Here is a 25,053-nt window from a genome sequence, read left to right as displayed (position 1 = left end):
AGAACGAAATAAGTAGTAGTAGCTAGGAGGATATTTTCATAAGTATTTATCTATAATTAACTAAAGATCATTGATAATATGGGCATATGGGGAAGGCTAATTCTTCTGCTATATCATTCCCTTATTATCAATTATTATTATTATTATTTTATTATTATGACACAATATCCAATAATAAGATTCGGTTAATCAGGTCGGTTTTGTAGTTTTAATGAATGAATAAAGTCTAAATTTGTGTCAAGTGATCCTAATACTATGGTGGGGACTGCATTTAGCCTCACTAAAATCTGTTTACTTTACTGCCATTTTCTTTTATTATATTCACAATTTGGTAGGTTTTAGAGGAAGACAGAGAAGTTACTAACTAAACGTGTGAAAATAATTATTATCAATTTAAAAAAAAAAAAAAACAAAAGAATTATGAACAAAGAAATGTGTAAGAATTTACTAAATATGATCATGTGAGGCTCACGTTTAGATGCAGTTCTTATCTGCAGTATAGTTTTGTCTTCAGCTTACTCAATTGGGGCTAAGGCCATATTCAATAATACCTCATATATTATTGCTTATTAATTAACTTTTTATTTTAATTTATTATAAAAGTTTTGTGTGTTGCAATAATATTTTCTATTTTATTTCTTAATTAGCTTTTATCGATAAAAAAAATAAAAATAATAAATAAGAAGAAAAGATGTGATTCTTAAAAAAAAAAAGAACAAAATAAATAATAAAATATTTTTAAAATTATTTTTTTATTTATCAAATTTAAAAAGAGAGAATATGATTTTTAAAAAAAATTTAAAAAGAAGGATAAATTAAAAAGTTTCTTATAGTTCTAATTTCTTAATATATTTTTTATAAAGAGAAAAGACTATGATTTAAGAGCTTCTTGAAATCCATCGAAATTACAATCCATGTGATTTTCTTGCAAATAATCAAACCAAAAGAAAATATGATAAAATAATTAAAGTTTTCTTTCTTTCTTTTTTCGTAATTATGTTTATGATCTTAAAATTTAATAATTATTAGTCGCTTATTCGTACGTTGCACGGCTGTTATTATTATTTCGATTATAAAATTAAATTGATTGATATAATTTAATAAGATTTTAATATTAATAATAATTTTAATATTTTAAAAAATAATAGAAAACAAACTATTTTAAATATATATTTTTATTTTTTTAAGATTTTGAGATTTTATTAATACAATAATTTTAAAATTATCTTAAAAATATTTCTTAATTAGTTTTAATATTATATAAATTAATATTATCAAAATAATTGATATTACTATTTTTTAAAAGTAAAAATTTAATATATAATTAAAAATTAATTTATAATTGAAAATAATATAAAAAGTATAAGTTAAGATATTATTTTCTAGAATTAGAAGTGTTATCTAATTAAAAACTAATTCATTAGTTAATACAATATTAAAATATAATTAGTATACTATTTTTTAATATAGAATTAGTATCATTATCTGATTAGGAAACTATTTATTAGTTAATATAATATTAAAATATAATTAATATATTATTTTTTAGAATTAGAGTCAGTATTTAGTTAGGAATGTAATTTTATTACTCAATTAATTGATAGAAAAAATTATAAAATTACATATAAGTTTGAATCTCATATGTTAAAAATAAGTACACATGTCAAAACTGAAATTATATTTAAAAATTAAGCACATATATCAAAAAAATTAAAAAAAATTAAAAATATATATATACTAGAAGTCTTATCAATTTTATGTCGTATGTAGTTATATTCAGAGTGAAGGAAGCTATGGATCCGGCATCTTTTCATAATTTGATTTTTCACTTATATAAAATTTTAAATAATTTTTAGAAAAAAGATATTAGTGACCTCCAAGACTTTTAATATTATATTTTAACCTCTATATCAATCATTTGTTTTCATATATATCATCTTAATTATTAATTTTAATCACCATTTTTTTAATTTTTATTATTTATATTCTGTTTTATTATTTATTTTTATTATTCATTGAAGGGAAAACAGACCATAGACTGCACAACATGGAGGAGAGGACTCGAATTCGAAAAGTCTCGCTCCCAATGGGAAATGATCTTGCGACTTGAACTAGGCCTCAAATATTGTTTTATCTTTCATTTTAGTTTTATATATTTTGAAAAGAAAAATCGTCCCTTCCCTATTGGTTGAATTCTAGTTTTGTCATTATACTTGTAATGAGTGTAAGTCTTTATTATGTAATACATGCTATGTTTATTGGGTCTCCATGAATTTCTTTAACTAATATCAAAAATCAATTTCAGCCATCCACACTTGCCTATAATAAGCTTTATTTCAGTGCTTCAAAGTCAGAATGTAAGATTTTGAGTTCAAAAATCTTAATTAAAATCCAATTATAATCTAAAAAGATAAATAAATGTTCTTCATGCTGCGATTCCTACAATTAATTCTAAAACAAAATAACTACAATTGTAATTCCAGAAGGCCAAGTCTTCTAGCTTCAGTGTACAGCCTACAGCAAGAAAGGAATAGAAATACTGGGTATTTTAATAAGCAGCAAAGTAAAGTCCAGTTGTAAATAGAGTTCTGGACAATGTAAAGGATGTTGTCTTCTTGAAACTGAAACTGTATAGTTGCCATAGTGATAGATACAGTCCCTTAATTAGAGCTTGGGATGCCATTGTATTGAACCTTTTTCTTGATTTGTTTTGGATATCAATAAATCTTATCTTTTAGCTTGACCAAAAAAATAACTAATAATTGAGAAATACAGTGTTTTCTTTTATTAATTATAATTATTTACCCTGTGTTTTTAATTGAGTTCATTCTCACCAGGGGTTGGCTGCAATAAAAGCTTGAAGCCGACCAATTATAGAACAAGACAATAAAGCTAGGCGATCCCCAGAACATTATCTCTGGCAATAGTAACAGAGTAATAAAGATTATAAAAGAAACGGCACAATTTAATGAAATGAAAGTAATAGACTCAAATATTACCCAAAAAGGATTCCCCCCCCAAGAAACATGGCACATAATAAAAATATATGATCAGCTTGCTATTTTTAAAATGGATAAATTATGAATATTTGAAGGATCATGCAACTAACTCCATAACTGTAATAACTGAAAGAGAATCCATATTATAGTATAAAAATATTTTCAGTCAAATATTCTACACAAGTAGTAGGAGAATCAAAAAAGAAATCATGTGGTGACACATGTGATCACATGAATTTTGAAACAGTAATTTTTGTTGGTTAGACCACTGGGGAAGAAATGGTGGTCAACAAGAGCCTTTAATGGCAAAACTTTCAGGTCCAGGACTGGCATGTGCTTCTGCAGTAAATTAATCATTTGGTGACCACACATTGCTATCTTCAATTTCTTTTTTTTTTCTTCTTTTTTCTCTTTTCTTGTTTGGGCTATTTTACAGTAACAAATCTAGGATTATATACTCTCCTATTATCAAGCGTCAATCCGTTAGCAACTGGTGTAAAGCTTCAGCATGCTTGTTGCCAAGTAGCATTTTCCATAGACAGCAATATGTAAACAATGAGTAATATTTTCCATTTCAATCTTAAAGCAACAAGTAAACATATCTGGTTACATAAAGCGAAATTTAATATAACATTATTCTTATTCTTATTCTTATTATTATTATTATTATTATTATCATTATCATATGGTTGCTTCTGCTTCTTGTAATTAGTCAATACAATAATCTTTCCAATATTCGTGTTTTTGTTGCTTTATTAGTAATGACAAATTCAAATATTATTAGGATTCGAAAGCTGAACCTTGTAGGATTTGGTTCAGCTCTTTCTCCTACAAAGATTCAGTTCTGTCAAGTAAATCAAGAGAAAATAGAAATAGGTAAGTCTATATAAAAGCAACCAGTCAAGTAAACTCATTCATTCAACTTAGAGAAGTAGTTGATACTATTTTAAGATCTCTTTAATTTGATCGTCCGAATAAATATTAGACACAAACTCCAATATTCTTTCTAATTCTTTTCATGGTGTACTGAAAGAATAGAATAGCCTCAATCAATTTCATTAATTCCTTAGGACAGTCATCAATTAGTTACTTGCATCACCACTATCAGTCTTCCACTATCAATCATACCAATTATATAAGTAAAGAAAACCATTGAGAAACTTTATTTATTTTTGCTTTTGCTACATTAAATTGCACTACATTTCTACTTCCACTGCATTCGATAATGTTCTGCCGAATATAACACTATAACCCTCCCAATAGAAATGTTCCAGGGAAAAAATAATAATGTTGAAAATTACAAGCCGTGAAAAGATGAGAAGAAAAAAAAAAAACAAAGAACAAAAACAATTCTCTTGTCTACACAAGATGGCCAGCTTGGAACTTGCAGTTAAATAGGAAGTAAATTTGTTTACAACTGTTGTGCAATTGACTATAAGTATCTTTTAAGACAAAAACAATAAGCCCTGTTTCATAACTTTGTACAACATGAATTTTGGGAAGACCAAATTGTCTCTAAGATCAGCTCCCCAAAATACTACTACATCCAACTCCTTTTCTTCCTACCGTTCCTAAAAAGAATGCTGGCCAAAGTGACCTTTAAGATTAAAGTGGTGTAAGAGAAAAATAAATAATAAAGAAAAGGTAAACACTATAAAGCCCTAATAACTACGAGAACCAATCTAATGAGATTTTTACAACTCTAATTTATAAGAATGATATTACATCAGGGGCAATCGATATTAAAATGACGGGGGAAACACAAAAAGGAAATGGATGCGGATTTACTGTATGGCATTGACTAGAATCTCAAATGCAGGAGCATTTGAATCTTGACAAAAATGTTGAAGACGAGAAAGAATGCTAAAAGAACCGCAGCCTTATTCCTGTAAAAATTGGAAGTCTGGATTCTCGAGAAGGTCCGGAGCAAGTTTTACATGTGAAAAATCATTATCTTGGAGAGAACTAGAAACCTCCTCAACAGTGAAGGGGATACTGCATTGGAAATTATTAATAAGCAGGAGTTGGGGTATAAGTTTTTCATTTCAAAGGGAGCCAGTTTCATTTCTCACCTGGAATCATCATTCAACAAAAAGGACTTGCTTTTGTCATTGTTGGAATCATCTGTCAGAGCTTTTATGCTGGAAAGGACCTGCAAAAGAAACAAGATAAAGTACCATATCAAATATTAAGAGAGACGGAAATTAATTCCATGAACACCTTTTGAAACATTAATCTTACATCTGGGGAAACACTTTGTGTATTGGAGTTGTCATCCCAGAATAGCGTGCATACTTTATAAAGCTGTTGACTACTCAAAACCTGAAAATAATAAGAATTGATCAGAGGCTGGCAGAAAATGCAAAATATAGAACTGATTAGTATTAGAAAAAATCGAAATAGTCTTTAAATCCAGTCTTTATCAATCAACCTCATACTAAAGAATAAATTCTTCATTTTTCTCTTCATCCGATTTCTTTTCCCAGTCAAGGATTTCATACTCCACATATATTGCCTAAAGTATACATGCCTCCACTCAGGTTCTTTCAAGTTTTTTCTGGAAAGATATCTGTGATATTTCTAAAAGTCTCTTACATTGAATTTGGTCGGAATCCATAAAATTTATGGAATTCATTTACAAATCTAAAGTTCAAGTGAAAGTTAACTTAGAATTCTACATAATCAAATTTGTGTAGATAGAATTTTTAAATAGATTCCATATTAATTTGTCAATAGATTTCATAATATCAAAATATTTCTTTTAACTCTATCATTTCCATTTTATTTTTTCTCTCATGTCTTTTTCTCACATAAAATGAATTTCTTCATAAATTTCAACCAAACATAGAGTTAGATAATTTCCAGATCCAAACAAGGGAAGGAGAAGGCTTACAGGGCAAAGATCACATGTAATTTCATCATAGGATATTACTGACTTCTCATGTATAACCTGAAAAGAAAGTAGCTAAAATTAGACTTGTCTTGGAAAATCATAAAATCAAATAAAAAAGATCCCAACTTGAGCTAAAAAAGGAATAGCAATAAATACTGAGTGTTCATTATCCATTCTTCAAGCAACAGAGTTTTAGGAACTAGTTAGTAACATAAATATCCTCAACTGACATGCTTAGATAACAAATGACAAAATCAATCAAAGTCCGCAATAAAATAATGATAAAGCTCTCCAAAGAATCTCAGAATACCTATTTCAAAACATAAGCTTAATGTGAGCATCTAATTCTACATTCTACAACTTTATATTAAATCTCCCATAAACTTCATACTGTGAGCAACGAGAACCAAGAGTAGCTCATCTTTTCAGGAGCCATGACATTATTAGGACGGATTAGGAACAAATCCTTTTCACAAATTCATCTATATGTGCATTTCACACCTAAGTTAATGAAGTCAGTTTTCCCTGCTGGTTCACAGCTGATTAAACTCAATTAAGCTTCCTCAAGTCTCTCAACTTTTCCTTAATCGGTGTTCCCTCAACCTTCTATCACATGCTTCCACTATTTATTTTGTATTACCACAGAGCACCAGTGACATTGTCACTTCAACCACTCATAACAAACATATTATGTCTGTCACCAACATTTTCTTTTTCTCCTACACCGGAGATTGTTTGAGTGAAGGAATCCAAATTGTCATAGAACTTTATTTTAAAATTGAGCATAATTTTCAAAATTATTTTTGGGCTACATTGCATTACTCGCTCAAACTAAAAATGGAAATCATGGAATATTAGTGCCACTGTATTAATTCCATTACCATTGCTTTTTGTAACTTAAACATGCAAACAGTTAGAGAAAGAAAAATTGACTTTATTCACGAAGATATTTCCTGGCCACATGAAACCATGATTGCCATTAAAAAGAAGATTTGTATCAATGCATTCTTCACAAATACTGGACAAGATCTAGTACATCACTCAAGTAATACTTTCTACCAAATTGAGCTATAACAGTAATTAAATGTACAACTATTAAAATGAACGTACCAAGAATCCAACGGCTTGCCTGGTATGTTTAAGTTCATCCCAAGATGACCCTACGTACTGCAATCAAAGAAATTACTAGAAATGATAAAGCATGCAGATACCAGTATGTAGCACAAAGAAATTGCTTACGACTTAATATCCAAGAAAACAAATTTGTTCGTCAGCAACATGCGAAACCTTACAAAACCTATTTTTTCTATCCATTATATGTCTTAACAAGGGGAAACACAAAGTAACATTAACGATGAATGAAATATGCAAATATCCGATACTTTCAAATACTGGTGACAATTTCTGGCCTGAATATGACAATCAATTAAAATCCGATACCTATGATGCGCATATATTCTACCCAATCAATATTCTGCATTTCGCAAATGTTCAGAAACAGAAACTTTAGAAAACGTCTCTAAAGTGTTTCAGGGCTCTTTCTGTAATACATAAAAAAAGAAACCTATTTCTGAATCAAAAGCATGTTGCCTCAATGTTTTGGGGCCATTTCCATATTATAATCAAGAGGCAGCTCAACTACTTTTTTCATTTTTGTAGTTAATAATTATTATGAAATTTGTAGATACTTATTTTTGTTTATTCTTAAAATTTTGATTTAGTGTTTTTCTTAATATTGTTCTTTTTTATGTATATTGATGGAAAATTATTTGAATGAATGAGATTTGTAAATAATATTTATATACAGAACTAGTATTTATAAATATAAACACCTATATCTTTAATATTCACATGTTTCTGTTTCCTACACTTTTGAGAATTGCCTAATTCTTTTTTCAGTCCTACATAGCCTAATAATAACAAGCTCTAAACTCAAAGTGACGAATAGATTAACTCGTCTCTTTGGAGACCCTAACCCAACTCAGAACCAACAGATTAGGGATAGGATTAACTCAAATTGAGCAAACTAAAACCCATTAGACGCAGTCTGGTTGCCACTATTTTTAGTTATATTTTTAAAACGCATGCAAGAAGAGTTCTATTTACCCCACTTAGAGATTCTTCCAAATGTGGGGATTATAGCATTTTACTGGAGAAACCTCAAAATGGGTACCTCTTCTTTTGCTTCACCACACCAAAGTTCTAATTCTGCCAACCCATCCTTCACATATTTTCCGTGGCCAAATGTGCAGCACTCTTGATGAAGAAGAAGACTGCAGCAGCATACAACAAAGTCAATTTGTTAAGATAATCCGGTAACATACAAGATATGCATTAACTTTAATAAAGATAGAAAAGTAATTACCTATTAAACAGCTGCACATTGATGTGTGCGAAAATTTGAGTAAAGATCTTCTGAACAAGAATTGGAGGTACCTAAAAGAGACCACCATAAGTGAAAGAGTTTAGAGGGAAGACAAGGCACCACTTATATATAATGAATTAGTAATAAAATCCCCTTACAAAATTCTCTTTGAGTTTAGATAGCATCCCATCCAGGCTCTCAACAAGGCTGTTCCAGTGATTAGCTGGAGCAGAATTTGAAGCGTTTCCCTCTGATGCACTGGGTACCTGAAACATTTAAATGGCATAGTGATAGTGTTAGAAAATTATGGCTGTAGGAGACAGTTAACTCATCTCATGCACTTGATCTTCTACTATCCTGCGCTATTTTTACAGTTCATATCCAAACTGAAGATGCATTCAAGCAAAGCCAAAGATACTAACTGTCTGTTAAATATCCGTGCAGCAAAACTCATAGGCATTATCACATACAAGCATATGATAAAGATTAACCTTGGAAATAAACTTAAAGCCAAAGCCATAAACTTCCCAGGTAAATATAGATGGAAGAACTTTCAGCAGGAGGAAGGAAGCTACAAGAATAAAAATTCAGATCCAGGGAAAGAACTAATCAAAATAAAGAAATGCAAGGTTGATACTAGACATAACCTTTTCTCTTATCAGTAAAGAAAAAAGAATGATTCAATCTATAGTGGTTAAAGAAACCCTTCTATCAAGAAAATAAGAAAAGATCTCAACTCCTTTCAGAAGTTCAAATGCTAAATTAACTTTCAATTGGTCATGCAGCAAATCATGATCCTGGAAATTCTACAATATAAAATAACAAAATATGTCCCTAAAAGGACCCATATATGGAGAAGAGTCAGTTTACCTGGATACAGGAAGAAAGCAGCGGTGATAAGTCTTTCTTTAAATTCTCTCGAATGATTCCATACAACGTTTCCACGTAAGCAGTAAGCTGCTGCTTAAATAGCAAAGCTGGATATTTAGCCTCAACCATCTGTATCGCATCTTTACCAACTTTTAGGTTGGCAGAAGAAGGGGACGAACGGAAACTCTGAAAAAGTATCATAGCATATTACGTTTTTGTATGTGCAAAACTTCTCATAAAAATATCTAGAACCAAAATAAACTATATCTTCCATATATGAATGTCTGAACAACAAGTCTTAGATCATATTTGTGGAAAGAGTCATGCAAATTATCTACAGTAAGAAAGTATCTCATTACTTGAGTCACCCTGCCAAAAAATGATGATGGAACAGGCGGCTTTTGACTTCCTTTTAAAGTTCGTTGAAGTAAGCACAATAGCATAGATGTATTAGATAGCCAATAAGCCATGTGATCATTGTTATCTGGGTTCTGCAAAGACATTGCATACAAGATCAAGCATGTCAGAATACAGATGCCAATTCATACAACTCATAAATACATTTCTTCTTTAGTTCAGCTCTTCTATGCATTGGTTTAGACAGGATGGTAGCTAGTTAAAACAACTGGTAAAAATTTAAATACCTCCATCGCAGAACCAATCGTCTGAATAAGGTGGTCAAATACGCTAGTTTTTTCTGCTTCAAATGATCTCCAATGAACAAGGCATCTATATATAGTAATTGCTGCAATAGGCTTTCCTTCACTAAAACCGAGATTTTGCTCCACACTTTTAATTAGAGAATCAACATTCTCCTGCATCACAAATAAGACAAAATATTGAATAAAACCACTGAAAGAAAATTCATAAGCAAGAACTTTCACTTTGTACCCTTTAAGCACATACATGTAACCTCTCAATCTGAGATCTCCTCAATTTTTTGTCAGACTCTGTACCAAACTTTTTCGCTGGTGAAGAACTTTGTGGCTCCTGTAGAAAGTAGGCTCACTCAAGACCATAGATGATACAAAAACCAAACATGCAAACAGGAAAAAGTAATCATTCACAAAGTAACTAAACTAATATTTCTTACTTACATGATGACCATTCTCAAGAGGCTGGAAAATTTTGTAAGAAAAGAAAAAGAACTAATAAGTTTCAAATGGATGTAGAAAGGGCAAGAAAAAGATTTTACTTCCCAAGAATATGGTGCATATTACCTGAGATGTAATTGCTACATGTTCTGACATTTTTTTGACTGATAAACTGGACAATGCTTGCTGCCGGCGAACTTCATCCTCAGCTTCCATATCAGCAACTTTCCCTTCAAGCCTGAGACGAGATCCCATGTTAATCATGACGAAACCCAGTTATCCTGCCTCAAAATTGATTTAAAGATTGCATCTTATAAATTTTAACATGAGCAGAGAAATCATTGAAGAACCTTTGCATGGCAGTTTTCAATTCTATTATCTTTTTTTCTGCATCCAAAGCCTGCTTTAACCGTTCTTCACTAAGCTTATTCGTTTCTTCAAACTTCCTTTCTGTTTCATCAATTTTCTTTTCGAGTGAATTTACCATAGCCTGTGGAGAGGCAGAGAGAAAACATCATTCAGCAAAAGTTAAATCTTACCACATTGATATTTACTCATGTTTATTTTCTTAGATTGCTGAATATGCTCATTTGAGAAGCCTTGTAAATCATTGAGAAGCCAAGGTCCATTCAGAAGCAAAAAATCCAAAACTTACCTTAAGCATCTCATTTTCAGCAGTAAGTTTATTCACTATTTCATGATCAACAACTGAGACCTCCTGTATGACAGGGACATGTTCAATGACTTTTTTTGCAGCCTCACGTTCCTTATAGAGCAGGGCTTTAGTTTCTTGGAATTCAAGTTGCATCTCTTGTAAAGCAGAATGCAATTTTTCATTTTCCTGTATTTTGGCTTCCTCAAAGTCAGCCTGCACTAAAGGGAAAGCCATGAACAAAGAAAGAAGACCGCTCAATATGTCAGAATAAATTCTGAACCAACATTCAATCACAGCTAACACATTAGTAGATATTAGGTAAATAAATATCCAACAGATTAAATGTTCCTACCCTCCTTTTCTTTTCCAATTCCAGACTCCACGTAAGTTCTTCAACTTGCTGTTCCAGCTTACTCTTGGCCTCTTGGAGAGCACCAGTCTCCTTAGCAGCCTGCAGACATATGAGAAGAATCAGAAACATATTGATGCAAGTAATTAATCAATGAAAGCTCAAAAACGATACTGAAACAGAGACATTAGAGCCCACCCTAGAAAACACACCATCATGTCTTAAACATCACACTAGAAGGGAAGAAATGGAGCAAGCACAAATTCAAAAACCATGAAAATGAGCTTAAAGATAAATCATAAAAAGAAGATAGAAAATAAATAAAATTGAAGAAGACGAAGTTACTATTTTAAGTTTCCGTAGTTCTCTACGTGCAGCTCTTCTTCTCCAGGCACACTGTGTGATGATTGTTGCTTCCTTTAACATCAAATAGTGAAGGGAGGTAAAGTATTTTCGGCATTCACTCTGTAAAAGCATTAAGTCTAATAAAGTCAGAGAACATCAATCACACATACACACACGAAAAAAAAAAAAAGAAAAAAAAAAGAAAGAAAATAAAGCATAAACTTCAAGTTGAGAAGGCAATAAATAACAGAATACACTGCCATTGGTCTATTTTATAAATTACATGGATTGTTTGGACAGCTGGCACAAAATTAACAAGCTTTTTCCTGTAATCATTCACCATGCTCCACTTTGCATGATAGGAGCAAAGAGGAGGATGCAAAGAATAAACAAAAAGAATTATCAATCATGGAAAGAACTTTAACATTTTGATTCTGTGAAAGAACATATCAACTTTACCTGGATTATAATTGCAGCTCTTGTCTTCTTCCTGTAGCAAAGCTCATTACGAGCAGCCATTCCACGCAAACCTGTCTGAATAGAAACAGCTGAATAGCACAGTCTGTTGTAAGCTTTCCTAGCAAAGTACCTCCGAGAATTTGTCTGAATTTTTAGACATGCAGCTTCTCTTCTCAGATATTCGTACCGATGACGTGCTACTTCACCTGCACGTGGTCCAAACAAGGCGAAACTATATAACATTTCATCAATAGAGAACTAAGTTCTCAATTGAAACATTGTATGCAGCATAACAAATTTAACTTGCTGACATCCATATATACAAAGCTAAAAAATACCTCTGCATAATGTTTGAATATTGATGGCGGACTGCCGCAGTAAAATAAAGCTTTTGCGACAAAAATATGTATGGACTTTTCTTTGAATGATGCTTGCCGATTTTCCTAATACCTCATTTCGACGAGCATCTAGTTCTGCCATTTGACCAGCTCTCAAAAACACTTTTGTTTTGCCAATCTGTGAGAGGAATGGATCAGTAAAATTGTTTCTTCAAATGCTATGAACAGCATTGTACAATTAATGGTCCTGCATACTGGTAACTCAAAGGTAGCAATCATACAGTTGAACAAGAATTCAAAACCCACTCAGCGCCTGACAGATAACTATTTCATGTGATATGCTCAGGTTAATGCATAGCAGGAAAAAGGCACTGCCATGAAGCATAGCTTGAGATTTTCTACAAAAGAAAGCAGTATTAGAAAGATTACCTGATAACCTTGAAGTTTTGCCTTCTCCAAAAGCCTCTTACATGCACTAGGCCCATCATAGCTATCATTAGACAAATGACAGCGGAAAAGGAAAAAGAGTTAATTTAACTCAAACAGAAAAGTCCAAATATCCAATGATTGATGTACCATAACTTCAATATATGAAAAATTTGGTAAAGCGACCTGTCACAAAGAACATCTGGTCCCAGGATGCCAAAACGACTAATAAATTCATCAAACATCTTCCTAGTGGGATATCCTGCACAACTAATCCTAATTGCCTCCATGACTCCCTGGAATTAAATGGATATATCCACTGTAAATTAATAGGGCAAACATGGCTAAATTCAATTCAACAAACCTGAAATGACAAAAATATCAAATCTTACACCACAGCGCAATTGCTGCAAAACATTACTGTTCTCAAAGATGCCTGGCTTTAATACATTATTTGGTTTTATACAGCGAACGTAGTGCGGCTCAGTGGCACTCAGTGTTTCAAGCAAAGCTTGCAGTTGTTGCTGTATTGAGTATGGGGATTAGGACTGCAGTAAGTAAAAGAGCTATTATGTGCATCAAACTTTTGGAAAACCAAATCAGACCTTAAACAGAGAGCCTATAGATGAGAACTTCGACGATTTGGCAGAGTCCTCAGGTAATGGTGGGAACAGGCCTGAAACAAAGGAGCACTTGGACTCGCTAAGGAGAGCTTGGTGCTCTGCAACAACATAATCTTTGTTCTTATCCAAAAAGTATTCAGTTTGGTATGTTACCTAAAGCCAAAAGGACAAAACAAAAACAGAAGTGCGGAATGTAACTTTTCCTTACTAAAAGAAAGGAAAATAATTCTGGCATTCAAGAGTAAAGTCACTATATACTCACATCACCAGCATAATGACTAATGGTGAAGTCACTACGTGCCAGCTTAGGCTTGCTAAAGCGCTTATGGTCCTTAAAAGTCTGATAGAGCTTTTGTGCAAATGTGTCATGTGTTGATCTGGGAAACATACTACAAGAACAAACAAGAGATAATTAAGCATCACATAGAAAGAATATAATGATAAAATTAAAAAAGAAATCCATAAGAAGGTTTTTCATAAACACATATTATCTTCCTTTCCTTTTACATACCAAGCCTCATCAAGAAGAGCAATGATGCCTCCAGGTTTCTGAAATTGTAAAACTACAAATCAGGATGATCCACAAATGAAAATCAAACAACTTCTCCATAATCAAATCAAATCCCTAGTTGCTACAAATATTATTTCAAACAAATCCCATATTAATCCTGCAAAAATAATTTGTCCCATACAGCAAAGATAAGGCAAAAAGGTCTGTATATTTACTCATTTTGATACTGTATTGCAGGATAATTTAACATGATGTGGCAAACAAATATTTAGTGCCAAGTAAAAAAATACCATACCTTTTCAATGAGATCAAGGACATCTTGATTGTCAATGAATTCTATATAACTCCAATCAATTTCTTCTTTTGTATATTCTTCTTGCTCCATCTTAAAAACATGCTGCCACACAAAATATTCGACGGATTAAATTAAGAGAAACCATTTAGAGGTACCGGAGGATGCTACAAAACGAAGGATGTGGTTAATGCGTAAAACCTGGTTGAAATGTTGCTGCAGCTTTTCATTAGTCAAATTTATACAAAATTGCTCAAAACTGCAATGAACAAGTCAAAATTGAAAACTAGATTCAAGCATCCATAAGGGCAAAAGCAACGGAGAAAAAAAAAAAGCACGCATTCACATGATAATATGGCAACTATATACTCACAAATTAGGATAAAATGATTTGCTGTAATTTATGAAAAAATCCGATGATATTTTAAGATTTTTTAATTTTTCTTGGACCTTATCTGTTACAGATTCTCAATTCTAATTTCTAGAAGACCATATTATTTTTATTGTTTCAGAAATTTTAATCGGCTTCCTTGTTCCTTGCTAGATTATTCCAAGTTCTTAACCTGGTTTTTTTCTTATTGCCGTACTTAAATCTTGTTATGGGGTTATTTATTGCTATTGTTAGATGCCAGATGCATATTCATATTTCGCTTGTATTAAATTCAGATCATTTAAAAAGCTTCACTAACAATCCATTAAACTGGATGTCATATAATAATCCAAGTTTGGTACTATAATTTGGGTAACTGATGTATTTACAGGACCACATTTGTTTTGCACTCAATGGAATCACTAAATGCTACAATGAGTCTCTTAGATATATCAGTGAAAGGAATATTTTAGTCATTTGATGTAAGAATTTAAATGTTTGGTTGTCACGTCAGTCAGCATTTGGCTCCAGTTTGTTAGTCTGTTCTGAAATCTGCAAGTCTTCATAAAGCGAGTTCTTGACTTCTTCTATGCTCGAGAGTGTGAAAGTTTTCAAGGACAAAGGAAAAAAAAATCAACTGCAATTAAATATCTAATATTTCATCTTTCCAAGGTCTGAACAAAGGAAGTGGACTCCTTTACTCATTCCCATCCATTTTTAGCTTAAATTCAACATCATGTAAAAAATTCCTTAGTAAAGATTACTTGACAAGTAACCCAACCACATTGCATTAAGGTAGATATAGACAGGATCAGGCAAAGAAATAAAAGGACCAACACAACTACCACAGAAACGTTAACATGAGAACCAGAATCTTAACTTCACAGGTTTCAGTATTCCCCATCTAAAGAAATACAGGTATTTCGTGCAGTTATCTGCAAGGAAATTAACCTTCATAAATGATGAAAACAAAAGCGTACCGGTTAAGCACCTGTTTGTCTTAAAACTCTCAAATCCATATATGTCCAGAACCCCAATTAATGATTTAGAATCAGGGTCTTGACCAATAGAGTTATTAATCTTGTTCACAAGCCTGAAATGTGAATTGAAGAAATTAGACAATTATAGAAACTGAATGCTATCAACCAAAAAAAAGAAAAGAACATACTCTTAAAAAAGAAAGCATGAGGTATATTACATCATACCAATCAAATAACCTCGAATAGACGATTTTTGCCAAAGCATCTCTATTGACAGTGGCAGCGGCTGGATCAAGTGATTTTGTTATGCTCTCATCACGAGTCACTATCACACGTTTGCACAAGGAGTCCTCAAGAGACTTTCCATCACACCTAAACAAAACTAGCAGATTATAGAGTTGCCTTGACAAGTCTAGACATCAAAAGAATAAATTATAGAAAAGAGATTAAATCAATGAACAAATACATGAACAGTTCAGCAGCCATCTTGAGATGGAATCGAGAATTATCGTCTTTGGGTTGAGAAGAATCTGCTTCATCTCCTTTTTCAAACTCAACATTGCCTAGATGTAGTATTGCAGCCACAACTCGAAATATTCCATCCTGTAGAGGATATTTTAGAACTATTTTCATAGAAAAAATATCCCTGTTCCAAAATATGCAAATTCAGTACCTGCTCATCAGCATTTATCCCAACAACATCCATAGCCTTCCTAGTAGTGAGATACTCATCGGAATCATCCACTCCATCGAGCTCGTAGCAGTTTGACTGATTGAGATAATGAAACTTCCTAGGATTTCCCAGTTTGTACTTATCAATATCCTGACACACGCGTTAAGAAACACATGGATATAAGATGGTTAAACTTCTATTAGAAACCCATTCAGATTCCACCTTGGCAGGAAACTTGAACAGTTTATTGTACACATGAGCAGCTTCCAACATGTACATAAGTTCAGTGACAATAAAATAACACATACATCACACCCTAACATTCAGAACTTCTATACAATGGCACAAATCTGGGCCACAGAGATTTACTATTAAATGGCCCAATGTCCACAAAGACATGTAAAATGCTCCTTTGGCTTTCCATTAATAGAGAACATCATGAACATTAGGCACATCAGGAAAGATGTGTTAGACTTCCACTTATCTCTGTAACATTGAACGTGATATAAAATAGGCATAAAAATTATGACTTTCAACTGTTTTTCTGACTGTTTTGGCATTAAGGTTGGTATTTGTTTTTTCAAAAAACACCTTTTTAGATAATGTAACTGATACTCAGAGTTTTCATAATTATAACCAAATTTATGAGATCTACTTTAAAAGAAATTTTAGTTGCGTTTAATTAATTCACTTTTCCATTGGTGCTTTATTCAGCAACTATAAACACAATGCCAAAGAAACCCTTAGAAATCACATCATGGACTGGCTGTTATGGCAAAGATCGCTAGTAGAAAAAAGAAGCCACAATATGAATTCGCATTTGTAGAAAAAAATACTTTGTAATGATCTTTGCACCGGAAAATAGTGTCTATGGAAGAAATTTCAGTAGCATGCAGGGCCTCAATTTACCTCCTGAGGAGCAGCACATAGCATGTAAAAGCAATGATAATTTCTCTCAGGATCAGACACTTGACAAACACGGGACCGTTCTAGTAAATAAGTCCTAATGGCAGCTCCTGTAATCCTCCCCCTCTGATCAAACTGAATCTCCACAAACTTGCCAAAACGACTGAAATTCAAGAAATAGAGTTAAGAGCTCGCATATAATATGGCAAAATTTTAACATTCTCAATACAGGTTTACCACCTTGAATTATTATTCCTGACGGTCTTGGCATTACCAAATGCTTCCAAAACAGGATTGGACTGCCAAAGCAAAAACCATAAAATAATAATAATATACAAAAAAATAACGCAACTGGTCTGTTTATTATGAAAGCTCATTTTCCAAAAAGAAAGAGTTGCAATCAATCGAATCAATGCAGAACTTAGGAGGTTATGCTACCTCTAAAACTTTTTGCTCCACGGATCTTCCCTCAGTTGCAGCTCTCCCTCCCATATAGGCCAAATAACGCATAAGCATCTTTGTACTCTCCGTTTTACCAGCTCCACTTTCCCCACTAACCAAAATTGCCTGGCTTATTCCCTCAGTAATCATCTGTCTGCAAGATTACAATCTCTGTACTTGTGACGAAACACTACTCACAAAAAAGAAAAAAGAAAATCAAATGATTGAGACAAATAGCTTCATGTGACAATCACCTGTACGCTGAATCTGCAACAGCAAATGGATGCGGACTAAGCTCACCAATGACTGCCCCTTTATACTGTCCCATCACATCACTATCATATAAATGAGGAAGCCTTTGAAAAGGGTTCACCGCAATCAAAATATTGCCCGTGTAAGTCTGAAATCACCATTAGAGAGTTTAGCTTTACATACCAAAGAAGTACACAAATACGATTTTGACATATACAGTTTATGGCTAATGTAGTAAAGAAAACACAGGGAATAAATAAAACTAGTGTAAGCCTGCAAAATTAGGTATTTACAACACCAAAAAAGAATCTTGCAGACATGTCAGTTATCTGCTAAACTTACATATATTTCATTTTTGTAATATCTACAACTAAGATTGTACAGAACCCCTGGCTCATGCAAATATGCCAGCTTTGTCATATCATCCACACCACAAGAAGGAAATTCAGGATCCTTTGGGTGAACATCAGATGCTTTAGCAACAACCTAAAACAGAGATGAACACGTACGTAACTAAGGGAAAATCAAAAATAGGCCATGTCTGAAATATAATATCCAAGCACTATATACAGTTAATATTGAATAAAAATTCTATTTCAACATCAAAGGAAGGACATGCATGGCTGCATGCATGTATATACTAGAATAAGCACATGTACAGATGTACATACTATTATATTGTCCATATTAAATGCAGTCAAAAAATGTTTACAGTCTAAAATTTTTTATGACGAATCTTATGGTAAATTTGAATTTCTCATAAATAAATAAATTCTAGTGAAATATGACAAGAAGAACTCACTGTCTTTCCAGATGTACAGTTTACTGTAATCTCTTCATGGTTAATTTCCAAAACTTCTCCATCAATCCAAGATACCTCAGGATCCTCCAACCAAACTAAGGATCCAACCTCTAAATTTTCTGAAGCAACCTGTGACCAATGGAATTATTGGTACATCCATCCAAACATGAGCATTATTAAAAAATTAAATCAAAGTAATCAAACAAATAAGTAGCCTTCCATCTATCCAAGCCACACATGAGGCTCGCTGCGATAAGTGAGCTAGTAACCAGTAACCACTGGGGACAACAGAACAACAAAACATCATTAGACATTAAAAATTTAGAGCATATTCAAGTCGTACAGTCAATACTATTCAGCATTTCGCTCAAAAGAGAGCATTTTCTCTTAAAATGTCCTTTTAAAGGTAATAAAAGCGCAAATGCACTTTTATAAAAGGAAAATGCTGCAAATTCAAGAAGAAACGCTAGAATTATAAAAAGCACTATAATTGCTAAAAATTCATTAGTCATCATCTAAATGCTTCTTTGCTCTTACTATTCTAATTCATTATTGTCATGAAACAGCAAAACTTGACAGGCATCACATGAAATGCACAAGCAGAGTCCAATAAATTAAACAAAATCAAATCATTGTATACTATTCCATTGTACATTTGCATTTCCCTTTATCAAAAACTCAATTACCGCTATATGTGTTCATTTTTGTTAAGAAATCCTCTTAACTTGCCTTAATTTCAATTACGTTGAAGAAATAATCAAGAACAGCACAGAAATGCCAAAAACAACATTAAAAAATAAAACAATCAACGTACCATAATTAACCACAAAAGTGTGTCAGATTTAGATCCGGTGTCAAGCTAATAAACCCCAGGTTAGGTTCTCTCAACACCGAAATGCCAATGTACGTATCATCAATCAATCAAACAAACAAATTCTTTTAAATTCCAATAGAATGTCGTCGTTGCCTTCGAGAAGATCCAATCTCTTCTCTCTCAAATGCCAAAATGCAACTTCTTTTAATATCTCTATTTATCAATAACTATAAAAACACCTTTTATTTATTACTCGTTTCGCGCTTCAAGGAAACGCAGCGAAAAGATACGGTCTGTATCGAGAAGAGAGAGGTCACACGTACGAAGCTATTCTATTGCAGAGAGCTTACAATGGCGGACCTTAAACCCCTTCGATGGACCTCTGCAACTCCTCTTTTTTTATTGTCTCGCGCTTTCCTTCTCTTTCTCTCCAAGCAAAGGAAAAAAGAAAAAAAAAGGTTTCTCCCTAACGCAAAACGAACGTGAACTTGAACGTGGTATAATTATTTTTGTTTTCCCTGATTTGCCCCTCCAATCTGTTTTTATTTATTCGCGGTGCCCCGATCGGAGTTACTCTCAATGTTGGTTTAGGGAAATAGGTTTAGGGTTACGGTAACTCTTTTTCACTGTTTTAACTTTTTCAATCTTTCTGCGTAGTGTTTTCGTTTTGATGAAATGCGAAGGTCCCAATGTCCTATCCTTGAGCAAAAGACTATTGTGCCATTTATAATTTTAAAAAAATTAAACACGGTTTGTACACGAATTTATAATTACCTAATAATATATGTAATAATACTTATTTATGCAGTAATTGAAAAAAACATTTTTAGTGTTGACTATAAATAAATATGTAAATATTTTAATATATTCTCGAGACTTGTAAATATTACTGATTATAGGGTAAATTTATTTTGAGATTTTATATTACTAATTTATGCTAAGAAAACAAAAAAAAAATTATGATTGTAAAGAAGTTTTTTCAGTATAATTAATTAATTAATATATATATATAGCACAATTATATTTATCTTTTAAAATTGATATTATTAATAAATCAATTTTCATGTAATGATGAAATCAATAATTTGTCCCACATAGTTTGGTTAGGCTGCCATCATGGCATTTCCTTATATGAATAATGAAGCTATGCACATATATAATATATGTTGTGAATCAAAAGATAAAAGGAGAGAAAAAAAGGGAAAAGAAAAGGATGATAGGAGTAAAAGTATTATAATGAGAAGAAAAAATAAAAATTATATGATTTGTAAAATAATAATATTTTAGAAGAAAATAATAATGGTTGATAACATTTTTTTTCTCTTCTCCCTTAATCTCCTATGAATTAAAAAATAATAATAACTTAAAAATCTTATAAAATTTATGAGATTTAAATAAATTTATCATGTGGTAAATTAAGAAAGGAAGATTGTGATAAATTTATTTCTATTCATTTTTTAGACTTTTATTTTTTATCTAAAAGATGGAAAGGCTAAAAGTTTACAGATTTAATCAATAATAAATTGTTATAATTTTCTTTTCAAAATTGCCTCCATCCATCTATCACTTTTTATATTATAAATAAAAAAAAATTTAAAAATTCGTTAACTATAGATTTAAATTTTAAATTTCAATTTTTATAAGTTTTGATCTGCTGGTTGAATGGTTCCATTTATATGCATTTGCCTGCACAGGGTACACTCCTGTCACATGCACTCCAGTTTTTTTTTTTATTTTTTCATAATTTTACAATTAAAAAATAATTTTAGATACTATTACCATTTTACTTGATATATAAAATAAAAAAATTATCTGAAAATTATTATTATTATTTTTAGTTTTTTCTATAAAATTTAAAAAACTACATATGATGTAAATAGAATATAAATCATAGGAATTAATTATTTTTGGAATGGGAGGTTAATTTTAAGTTAGTTTTATTCCGTTAAGCATATTATCATGCTCATAATACATGTTAAAAATAAATTCCTATTATATAATTATTTATGCCTATGAAGAATAATTAAAGAAAAGAGAGACATAATATGTATAATGAAATATTAAGGTCATATATGCTATTTTCACATTTTGATTTATTAGGATCTACCACCATAATATTTTTTTAAAAATACATGAAATTCTCGCACAGGGTTAAAAATGGCATTTTCGTTATTGTTTTATAATACTCGGGGCTCATGAGTCTTGAGGAAATTACTTATTATCAGCAAACAATTGCTGCCCGCTAATAACTGTACAATTTTCCGGCCCCATCATCAGAATGAACGGCTAAGATCTCCTATCTGAATAAGGGCCCACTGGATCAGTTAACATTAAAAGACACTATCTGCTTCCGCTCGACTCGGAGCTCCAGTCTATTTTCCCAAAAGGAAAAAATAAAGGGATTCTGTGTCTCGTCTTCGTTTTGACACTTTCTTTTGTCGTTTTATGATGACGTGTTCAAGGGCCATATCTACTATCTTTATGCTGGGGTTTCTAATCAATGGCTTAGATTTCACTCCAGACTATACTATGCATCCTTCAGCCGTTGGATATGGAGAAAAAGGAAGCGTCTGGTTGGGATTGCCTACTTTCGAGGGAAAATGACTTTTTTTTCTTTTAGAAAAAGAAAAAAGTTCTCTTTTTCTTTTCTTTTTTAATGAAAACTTAATCATTTTGTAATCTCTTTTTCTCCTTTGTCTCTTTAATAACATGAAATGATTGCCATAGTTCAACTTAAAAGCCAAAAGATAAATAATTAAACCTTTTTCGTCATCACCAAAAGTCTCGTAATAAAAGTAATAATCTTTTATAATGAATTAAATGATTAAATATGATTTTAAAGAAATAGAGAAAAAAAAACCAATTGTAAATATATAATAATTATTTTTTTTATAAAAGATTCAATAGACTGTAAATTATAAAAAAAAAATTTATATTTATCATAAAAATGACGATTGACCTAATATGAAAAAAAGGAACTCGAACCAAAAATATCTCACTTTCAAAATAAACATTATTATTACTCGAGACTTAGGTTCATATTTTTACTTAATAAACTAACATGAATTCAATCGATAGTAGAGAGATTATAAAATAAGACCATTCTCAAATTAACTAAGATAATTGCTCTTATCAACTAGTTGAACTTCAATTAGATTTGGTCGTGGGTTGGAACATTTAGTCCGCTCAATTAGTCTGAAATCAAAAAGGCATTGTCATCAAATTTTGGTTGGCCCAATTTAAGATATGGTACAGTGGGACTCAAGTCAAGAGGCAAAAACCTCTTGGACTTGATAATGGCTTTGAGCCTCAACAAAGTAGTTGCAAACTGGATTAATGAGGCCAGAGTTCTTTCCCCTAGCCCCATTGTAAGGCTTGCGCCTAACCCTGACAATTACACTTAAGTCGGGCTATCTACATTCTATCCTAGTTGGAGATTGAAAGCTCCCACATCAGGAAGAAAAGGAAAAAAATAAAAAGAAATTTACTGGGTGACAAAGAAAAAGAGAAGAATGAAAAGGTTAAAAATATCAAATATTTTTAGCTGCAATAAAGTTTTAGAGTTATTTTTAATAGAATTGATAAGTTGTTTTAGTGGAAATTAATAAATGTATAAAAGAGTGAAAATAAATAAATACATAATATTGAGTGTTCTTAGGAAATCATTACATCATTGGATTGTACTACAAGTAATTAGAGAATATAATGTCATTTGAATTTGATACATAATAATGAAATGAAGAATACCAATGACTTTAGCATATTAAAATAGAAAAGTCATATATGGAGGTTGGCTTCTATTATTCCCTTGAATTATTGTATGAAAATAAGATATAGTTTATTAAGCAATGAGTAAAGTAAAATATATGTAATCTCCATTAAAACAGCCTACTCATTTCTATTAAAATAACTCTTATATATTAAATATATATAAGTATAATGTGGTTTCTGATCATTTATATTTGATATTATTTGAATTCATTTGTACATGAAGAAAAATGTACGTGTGAAGTGAAACTTTTAGCATGAAATATTAGAAATGGAGTCAGATTGCGAGCCTTTATGGTTATGGGTGCATAGCTTTTAGCATGCAATATTAAAATTATATTTTGAAAAGTAAATTATAAAAATATTTACAACCTCAACTATTCATTATAATTATTACAACCTCAATTATTCATTCACAAAATCTATTGATAATTCAAAGAGTTTCAAAAAATAAAAAATAAAAATTATAAAAATCATCTGTAGTCATTAGGGTATTTTAAAAGGTTTTGTCATTGCTATGAGGTCCTCCATATCCTAAAAATGGATGGGGACAGATTAGCTCTTAATGGTGAAAGTAGATGGTATGCTAAAAAAAGCCTCTCATATATATATATACACACACATATAAGGCACCAAAATCCCATAATACATGCAAAATAATCATCAAAAGATATAATAATTCACTGAATTTGCATTGCATAAATTTAGTAAGTACCATCAACCCATTACTATAACCCATTGTTACATGAAAAATAACAAAATTATTGGTGCAAATTTAATGAAGATGGACCCCCCCGAACCAACCCCACCACACCATTTTTACACAATTATATGGTAGCAATTCTTGGTTAAATTCCAAAGCACTGTAAGCTGCAAGTCTTTTTCAAGCCAGAGAATCCAAGGACTTTGTATATTATTGTAGCTATAAATGTATTTTTGTACGTATGTAGTAATGTCAATTAAGCTATTAGGCAATATTGTACAAAGATGCCTTCTAGATAAGATACATTTTGTTTTGTATATATTATATTATATTATATTTTTATATACTTGGAACAGATTATTTATATGTTTAGATTGCATAGAAGAAGTGAATATGCTCTAAATGTGTCTTTATAGTCACAGCAACATTGGATTTTGCAAAGGATGTAATTGTTTTATTGTAACATCTTCTTCTCTCTCTTTTGCCATTGGGTATATAGGCCAAAGATTTGGAGTACTGCAATTTTTTTTTTTATATAAACTTCATTGATATTCTCTTTATATTAGATAGAGGGTGTGTGTAAGTAGTGTTTGGTAACAAACAGAATATGAGACAAATTAATTGATTTTTTGGCAGGACTACAGTTTGTTTGTTTAAGTAGAATGAGCAGAAAGATGTGTTATATGGGTATATAATAAAACATCTTTTTTCCCCACCCTATATAAGGTTCAGTAATATAACATCACATATCTAAGATCCATAAATAAAGCTTAGTTGATATGATAATAACCCTTTTTTTCTTTTTTTCCCTTTTTATGATTTACACAGGGAACAGACTAAATTATTATGCTAATAGTCTAATATATAGTTGAATATCTTTCTCTTAATACAGAAAATTAACAAGAATTCTACTCTTACCATCTATAAAAAAAGGGGGTATTACAAAAAGTAGTATAATCAAGATTTTACCACAATAATAAGGGCATTCTACCCACCAAATTATAAAGAAGAAAAGACACAAAGCATTTGTCACTTCAAACCGGAATGGCAGTTGCCATAGTTCTCTAACTAGACAAGTAACTACCATGGAGACAATTTCAACTTCTCTATAAATGAGAATTGCCA

At 31.5% G+C, this 25,053-nt stretch overlaps 1 protein-coding gene across 1 annotated transcript; it reads right to left on the bottom strand.

Moving 5' to 3' along the window:
- Window positions 1–4,370: 4,370 nt before the first annotated feature.
- On the bottom strand, window positions 4,371–20,096 carry LOC8265685 (myosin-6). Its single transcript, XM_002518146.3, has 39 exons — window positions 19,458–20,096; window positions 18,644–18,772; window positions 18,184–18,327; window positions 17,844–17,989; window positions 17,587–17,743; window positions 17,389–17,447; window positions 17,152–17,311; window positions 16,243–16,392; window positions 16,036–16,172; window positions 15,795–15,941; window positions 15,581–15,682; window positions 14,421–14,478; window positions 14,223–14,324; window positions 13,928–13,965; window positions 13,679–13,805; window positions 13,399–13,569; window positions 13,186–13,317; window positions 12,980–13,089; window positions 12,797–12,857; window positions 12,368–12,545; window positions 12,030–12,235; window positions 11,571–11,690; window positions 11,229–11,327; window positions 10,877–11,089; window positions 10,572–10,711; window positions 10,348–10,459; window positions 10,225–10,245; window positions 10,034–10,117; window positions 9,772–9,942; window positions 9,487–9,618; window positions 9,128–9,313; window positions 8,416–8,523; window positions 8,258–8,328; window positions 8,066–8,165; window positions 7,003–7,059; window positions 5,893–5,949; window positions 5,241–5,321; window positions 5,072–5,151; window positions 4,371–4,994 (listed from the first exon to the last, which is right to left on the bottom strand). Exons 1-39 carry the CDS (start codon window positions 19,458–19,460, stop codon window positions 4,880–4,882), a joined length of 4,464 nt encoding a protein of 1,487 aa, XP_002518192.2. The 5' UTR covers window positions 19,461–20,096; the 3' UTR covers window positions 4,371–4,879.
- Window positions 20,097–25,053: the final 4,957 nt, after the last annotated feature.

The sequence above is a fragment of the Ricinus communis genome, chromosome 9 (assembly GCF_019578655.1).
Source record: "Ricinus communis isolate WT05 ecotype wild-type chromosome 9, ASM1957865v1, whole genome shotgun sequence".
Lineage (NCBI taxonomy): Eukaryota > Viridiplantae > Streptophyta > Magnoliopsida > Malpighiales > Euphorbiaceae > Ricinus > Ricinus communis.
Note: the sequence above shows the minus strand (reverse complement) of the source record. Positions and strands in the feature narration are given on the sequence as shown.

What these genes read in the sequence shown, in the direction of transcription:
- LOC8265685 (XM_002518146.3), bottom strand. An exon ending in TATTCGAGGTTATTTGATTG is followed by an intron (nt 15,683 to 15,794) that starts GTATGATGTAAT and finishes TTCACATTTCAG; the next exon opens with GCTTGTGAACAAGATTAATA. An exon ending in CTGAAAATGAGATGCTTAAG is followed by an intron (nt 10,712 to 10,876) that starts GTAAGTTTTGGA and finishes GCCTCTCCACAG; the next exon opens with GCTATGGTAAATTCACTCGA.